The sequence below is a fragment of the Neoarius graeffei genome, chromosome 23 (genome assembly GCF_027579695.1).
Source record: "Neoarius graeffei isolate fNeoGra1 chromosome 23, fNeoGra1.pri, whole genome shotgun sequence".
Classification (NCBI taxonomy): Eukaryota; Metazoa; Chordata; class Actinopteri; order Siluriformes; family Ariidae; genus Neoarius; species Neoarius graeffei.
The window spans coordinates 44931081-44938380 of NC_083591.1; the positions used below are offsets into that span (position 1 = coordinate 44931081).

A 7300-nucleotide genomic window follows, 5' to 3' on the forward strand; every position below is an offset into this window, starting at 1 on the left:
GTTTAACTAAGATCCAGGTCTTTAAAGGGGTTTCTGATGATCTTTGTGAATGATTTACCTGAGAGATAAGAGCCAACACAAGTGAGAATCAAGCGAACTGTTGTTTGTTTACACTTCAACTTGCAGCGCTTCGTTGTAAAGATGCGAATGAAAAGCTTAAAAACATACTTACATGGGCAAAAACAATACAGGATTCATTCAGCAGCGACTTGATACCGAGGTCCTTTACCCAGCCACATACAAAACAGTTGTAAGCCTCCATACTCTTCCACGCTTTCATCTGTTTTGCGGTGTAGAAGGACATCTGCAACACCAGATAGTTCGAGATGTCTGGTAACTCGACTGAAAGGTAGTTTTCGAGATCGTATGACAAATCCTTCTTTCCCAGACTGTAGGGGTCGATTCCATTGCACATAGCAATCTTCTGAATATATCTAAAGCGAGCAGTGGCTTCTAGATTACAAGCGTACTCTGATAAGTTATCGCTAGTTTAGACCACCAGCTATTTCACTTCTGGTAAAACTGCTAAGAAAAATCACGTGACTGAAACCCAGCAATAGGCGAGAGGCCGAGGGCTATAGAAACAAAGATTGATGTCACGCCCATGTCAAAGTACTGGGACAGGAGGCTGCCTGGAAAGACCAGATCCTGGTGCGGGAGGGACTTTATTTTGTGCAAGTTTAGGATGAAATCAGATCTTACAAGTCAGTGCATTTACAGGTACACTATCATCCTATACAGTCTTAATGATGGTGTTTTTTTTTTGTCAGAAACATGACTTTTCATTCATTCATTTTCTATGCCACTGATCCACTGCAGGTCACAGGTGAGCTGGAGCCAATCCCAGCTGACACTGGTAGCCCTTTTCCACCAAATCAGTTCCAGGGCTGGTTCGGGGTCAGTGCTTAGTTTGGAACCGGGTTTTCTGTTTCCACTGACAAAGAACTGGCTCTGGGCCAGAAAAACCGGTTCCAGGCTAGCACCAACTCTTTGCTGGGCTCGAGGAAAGAACTGTTTACATCAGCGAGGGGGGCGGGGGGCGGAGTTGTTAAGACCAACAACAATAGCAAGACCGCAAGAGGGCGCCATTTTTAAACAAGCGACAAGATATCATGGATGCAGTAAAGCAGCAGTCATCCATTATTGTTGTTGTTGGTTCTTCTTCTTCGTGTTGTTGTTGCGTCGATGTTCGCACCAAGGTTTATGCAAATGCAGCGATGTAACTGACGTATACAGTGACGTAATGACGTGGCTCCCCTTAGCACCCTGAGCTATGGAAAAGCAAACTGGTTCTCAGCTGGTTCGCAAGTTGAACGAGTTGTGAACCAGCACCAGCACTGGCCCCGAACCAGCCCTGGAACTGATTTGGTGGAAAAGGGGTATGGGTGAGAGGCTGGGTTCACTCTGGACTGGTTACCAGTCTATCGCAGATCTAAAGACAGACAGTTGGGATTCACATTCACACCTTGTATGAGCAATTTAGAGTAGCCGGTTGACCTAATGCACATGTTGTTGGACTGTGGGAGGAAACCAACACATACACAAGGGCCCCAATCGGCTGCGAGGTTCAAACCCAGAACTTACTTGCTGTGAAGTGACAGGGTTAACCACTGTACCACCATGCTGCACAGAAACATGACTTGGCTTAACAAAATGTCAAAAGATTTCTGTAACACAATTTTACACACACACACACACACACACACACACACACACACACACACACACACACATACCAATATTTTAAAATCAATTTTTTTTTTCTAATGGACACTAATGAATTTGGCAAAACTAATATAAAAATGTAATGTGCCTAAGACCTTGAGTGCAATGCCAAATTATGCATGGAATACACTGCTACACAGACTTCACGGTGTTGCCTTCATTGTATTTAAATAATGTAAATGTACTAAATAAATAGACAAATGAGAAATTAAAGGAAATGTTCTACTACGAGGGTATTTTTAATTCATAAATCATATGCACATGGCGGGGCGGCACGGTGGTGTAGTGATTAGTGCTGTCGCCTCACAGCAAGAAGGTCCGGGTTTGAGCCCCGTGGCCGGCGAGGGCCTTTCTGTGCGGAGTTTGCATTTTCTCCCCGTGTCCGCGTGGGTTTCCTCCGGGTGCTCCGGTTTCCCCCACAGTCCAAAGACATGCAGGTTAGGTTAACTGGTGGCTCTAAATTGACCGTAGGTGTGAATGTGAGTGTGAATGGTTGTCTGTGTCTATGTGTCAGCCCTGTGATGACCTGGCGACTTGTCCAGGGTGTACCCCGCCTTTCGCCCGTAGTCAGCTGGGATAGGCTCCAGCTTGCCTGTGACCCTGTAGAACAGGATAAAGCGTCTAGAGATGAGATGAGATATGCACATGGCCTTCACGTTGACCAGATTTCAACTCAATTTGGACAGACGTTAATAAATTCCTAATCTGCAGTTATATCACTACTGGGGGCTTGATGGGATGAGGCCAATGACCTCCACGCAGATGGAAAAATGATTAAAAATTAATGTTACATCATTGTAGACACAGAGGCAAGCACAAACATGCACGCATGCACATTGAGCCATAAAGTTGGGAAACATGACTAATGTCTGCATATTAAGGATGATGGCTCACTGATGTGATAAGAGAAATGGCTGGGCAGGGCACTGAGTGCGTGAGGAGTGACTGTTTACACAGCAGAGGACTAAAAACAGGCAGGAAGAAAGAAGAGATTTTGTCAGATATAAAAGGTGAAGACTTCTGAGTCTCTAGCAGATCTGCGAAGGAAAGGTAAGACGTGGATGTTTTATCTCTGAGCTTTCTCGCTTTCAGTTTTTTTAAAATGTGTAACTTCAGTAGATTCTCTATGGCAAAATGTTGATGTAGATCCTAGATATAAGAAGTTGTACAATTCACCCAAAGACTGCTCGTATTAATACTGTATTATTAAAAGAAAGTGCTTCTGATTTCATACTGTTCATGCAGTTTTGATATCATGTGATTTATACGTGCATATTTTTGTGTTAAATCTTCTTCAGCTCTTGTTTACCAGCCGCACCAGTTTGCATTTCATCAGAAAAATGAGAAGCCTGGTTGTTGCCCTCGTTCTGGTACTCCTGGTAGCCAGTGGTGAGTGTGCTCCTGATTTCTTATCAAAGGAGGAAAACCATTGTTAAAGTGTTAAAATCCCAGGTTTTTTGTGTGTGATATGCTTTAATAGGTTGTAAAGTTTACCGATAAATAAAAAATTGGTTCGTAAAAGAATTTTTTTGCATCTGAATTCTCTTCCAAAAATAATGAAAAGATGGTTCGCCATGATTAGATCACAGCGATTTATAGGTCAGCGGCGCTGCATGTGTGACGTCATATGTGCAACTGCCTTCTTTTGTATCCACACTGACTCGTTTCTTTTATTGCTTGAAATGATAAAAGACGGGGCGGCACAGTGGTGTAGTGGTTAGTGCTGTCGCCTCACAGCAAGAAGGTCCGGGTTCGAGCCCTGTGGCCGGCAAGGGCCTTTCTGTGCGGAGTTTGCATGTTCTCCCCGTGTCTGCGTGGGTTTCCTCCGGGTGCTCCGGTTTCCCCCACAGTCCAAAGACATGCAGGTTAGGTTAACTGGTGACTCTAAATTGACCGTAGGTGTGAATGTGAGTGTGAATGGTTGTCTGTGTCTATGTGTCAGCCCTGTGATGACCTGGCGACTTGTCCAGGGTGTACCCCGCCTTTCACCCGTAGTCAGCTGGGATGGGCTCCAGCTTGCCTGCGACCCTGTAGAAGGATAAAGCGGCTAGAGATGATGAGATGAGATGATAAAAGACTAAAGACAACTCATAAATTCAAGCAACAGGCTAAACACAAGCTTGACACTTACTGGGCAGCGGTGAGCTCTTTGTGACGGCGCTTCTGACTTTTGTTTCCAGATCGTAGGAACTGCTCCGCATCCCAGACGTCGCTCAAATCCTTCTTTGTGAATTTACCTCACAAATTTATCTTTTTCAAAATGTACGGAGCGAACTCCAAACCGTCCTGTCGGCTTGACGTTACCTCTCATCGTCCTTACAAATCGAACCCATTCATTCTGTAAGTGTCCTGCCGACTTTGGGCTATAATGGATCGAAATTCCGCTTTTTTTTTTTAATTGGCTACACTCGAACAGGGGGCGGCACGGTGGTATAGTGGTTAGTGCTGTCGCCTCACAGCAAGAAGGTCCTGGGTTCGAGCCCTGGGGCCGGCGAGGGCCTTTCTGTGTGGAGTTTGCATGTTCTCCCCGTGTCCGCGTGGGTTTCCTCCGGGTGCTCCGGTTTCCCCCACAGTCCAAAGACATGCAGGTTAGGTTAACCGGTGACTCTAAATTGACCATAGGTGTGAGTGTGAATGGTTGTCTGTGTCTATGTGTCAGCCCTGTGATGACCTGGCGACTTGTCCAGGGTGTACCCCGCCTTTTGCCCGTAGTCAGCTGGGATAGGCTCCAGCTTGCCTGCGACCCTGTAGAAGGATAAAGCGGATAGAGATAATGAGATGAGATGAGACACTCGAACAGCCTTGAACGACACACCTCTTAGGAGGCATGCTTCGGTTTTAATTTTGCTTTGAAATAAAAAAATAATTCGAAATATAAAAACTTTGCACGGCAGATGAAGCCAGAAATGCTGCAAACTTTCATGCATTGCGCATATGATGTCACTTCCTTTAAATTAACAATAACTTACCAGGAACGCATTCGTGTAATGGCGGACTCAAAGAGCCAAACTTTACCAACTTAATAAAACATGTTCCCGGTCTCGTATTAAAATAAAATTTCGACAGTAAACTATTTAACATGTCTAGTTTTATAAGGTGTAATTTCCAGGAGTGATGTCATTTTCGTAAGACTAGCACTTTAAGCCAACAGCCTCACTTAACCCTCTTTGTCGTCCTGTCTAATCTAGACACTCAGGCATTTCTTTCCGGCATGAACTGTGACACGTTCATATCATAAAGTATATAACACTCATGAGAGCTTCGTGTCACATAGAATCTACATGACGGTTATAGAGAAATGGTGACGTGGTTATCTAATTGATCCATTAGCTACTATATTTGATCTAATCTATCCTGTGTCTCATTCAGCTAAGCTATAGTCATGTGTGTAACATTTGCTACACCTCCACATGTGTTCAGGGACGGCTCTGGATTGCTATCATTGCCAGCCCAGGAAGGCAGGTGGGGCGTGTGAGATCACAACGCTGACCTGTCCTGCTGAAAAAGACGCCTGTGTTGCAGCCAAGTTCACCAAAGCCCCATGTAAGCGTTAACATGTATTTTAAGTTATGTCTTCTATTCACAGTAACTACAGATGAAGTCAAGCTCTATTGATATAGACACATACACTACCGTTCAAAAGTTTGGGGTCACTATGAAATGTCCTTATTTTTGAAAGAAAAGCACTGTTCTTTTCAATGAAGATCACTTTAAACTCATCAGAAATCCACTCTATACATTGCTAATGTGGTAAATGACTATTCTAGCTGCAAATGTCTGGTTTTTGGTGCAATATCTCCATAGGTGTATAGAGGCCCATTTCCAGCAACTCTCACTCCAGTGTTCTAATGGTACAATGTGTTTGCTCATTGCCTCAGAAGGCTAATGGATGATTAGAAAACCCTTGTACAATCATGTTAGCACAGCTGAAAACAGTTGAGCTCTTTAGAGAAAGCTATAAAACTGACCTTCCTTTGAGCAGATTGAGGTGGGGTTTACATTAGACCGTATCAGCGGATCATCAGATTAACGTTTTTAAAACGATTAGCGTGCACACAGCAACGCCAATACACGATTCGGGTGCACACAGCAACGCCAATACACGATTCGGGTGCACACAGCAATGCCAATACACGGATACGCTCGGTTCCGCAGGCATCTTGCGCTCCAAATCACTCCGCCCTGAACAGCGAGTGCCCTCTGGAGGGTGCGCACTCCGGCCCTGCGCAGCTCACAGAGCGTGCGAGTGAAGTGCACAAGCAGTGATTCGGGACTGAGCCGCTGTGTGTGTGATCTCAGTGCATGTCGGGCATGCGCGTCACTTACCACTTGCAAGTGGAAGGATGGCAAGCCTAAAGACAATCATAACTACACAATGGGCAGTATTTGCATCAGTATTTGCAGTATTTTCATACTTTTATACTCTTTAATGAAAGGTGATACAAGGCGGAAGTCCGCGCCGTTTTTCAGCAGTCGCGTCACATGACCAACACCAGCAAATCAGGAAGGTGGATGTCACAGTGACGTTGTCCAATGACGACGCCAGCTAGAGCTCAGCACAGCGTATCCGCGTATTCTCAATGTTTACACAGCACCGGACCAGACACGATCTGGATTGAATACGTGGACCCTGGCGGATTCCCGTTTCCCGGCGTTTTAATGTAAACGGACAGTGCATCCGCGAAGAAAACGAGACAGATACAGTCTAATGCAAACTTGGCCTGAGTTTCTGGAGCATCACATTTGTGGGGTCGATTAAATGCTCAAAATGGCCAGAAAAATGTCTTGACTATATTTTCTATTCATTTTACAACTTATGGTGGTAAATAAAAGTGTGACTTTTCATGGAAAACACAAAATTGTCTGGGTGACCCCAAACTTTTGAACGGTAGTGTATCTCATAACGTTTCTTCCTTACAAGCTGAAATTAGACACTTTTCAGACAAATGTCTCCATTAGCTATCAAGAGAATTGAGAGTACTGTTTAAGTGAGCAGTCTTGCCTGTGTTCTTCACTGCAGATGGACACTACCAGAGGTGCACGGCCATGGCTGACTGCGAACTTCTGAAGCGGAACGCCTACATAAAGGTCAAATGCTGCCAGAATGACCTCTGTAACACCTTGTGATCCAACTGGACCTTTGACTTTTCACACTGTCAATATCCTTTCATGTTGAGAATGCTTTACAAGTTTGTGGATAAAGGTTATTCTTCTCCCAGGAAAAGAAAATAAAAATATTCATGAAATTCATACACTGTACTCGTTGTTTGTTTTTATTATTTGTAATCGTAAAATGTCATTTAGAACTTTGCCTGAAAGTTTCATTTGCTGCTGGAAAAATGGTACAACACAATTACCATTTCCCACCAAAACTGTTATAAAATACACTCATCGCTCATTACATACAGCAGGCTACTTACAAATCTCTGGAGGTGAAAGTTTGTTGCTCATGGTCAATATTTGTTGGGGTTTCTGAACCAGTATCCAAATACCCGTTCTCAAAACCAGCTCCAAAATATTTACATTTCATAAATGTACCATATTTTTCGGGAGGATTCTTCCCCCCAGTTTGTCC

At 44.2% G+C, this 7300-nt stretch overlaps 1 protein-coding gene across 1 annotated transcript; it reads left to right on the plus strand.

Annotated features, from left to right (window-relative positions):
• Positions 1-2669: 2669 nt before the first annotated feature.
• Positions 2670-6925, plus strand: ly97.3 (lymphocyte antigen 97, tandem duplicate 3). Its single transcript, XM_060905354.1, has 4 exons — positions 2670-2775; positions 3024-3114; positions 5146-5268; positions 6746-6925. Exons 2-4 carry the CDS (start codon positions 3066-3068, stop codon positions 6850-6852), a joined length of 279 nt encoding a protein of 92 aa, XP_060761337.1. The 5' UTR covers positions 2670-2775; positions 3024-3065; the 3' UTR covers positions 6853-6925.
• Positions 6926-7300: the final 375 nt, after the last annotated feature.

Coding starts and splice junctions, on each gene's coding strand:
- ly97.3 (XM_060905354.1), top strand. CDS start 3,066: ATGAGAAGCCTGGTTGTTGCCCTCGTTCTGGTACTCCTGGTAGCCAGT. Junction 3,115..5,145: donor GGTACTCCTGGTAGCCAGTG/GTGAGTGTGCTC, acceptor ACATGTGTTCAG/GGACGGCTCTGGATTGCTAT. Junction 5,269..6,745: donor CAAGTTCACCAAAGCCCCAT/GTAAGCGTTAAC, acceptor TCTTCACTGCAG/ATGGACACTACCAGAGGTGC.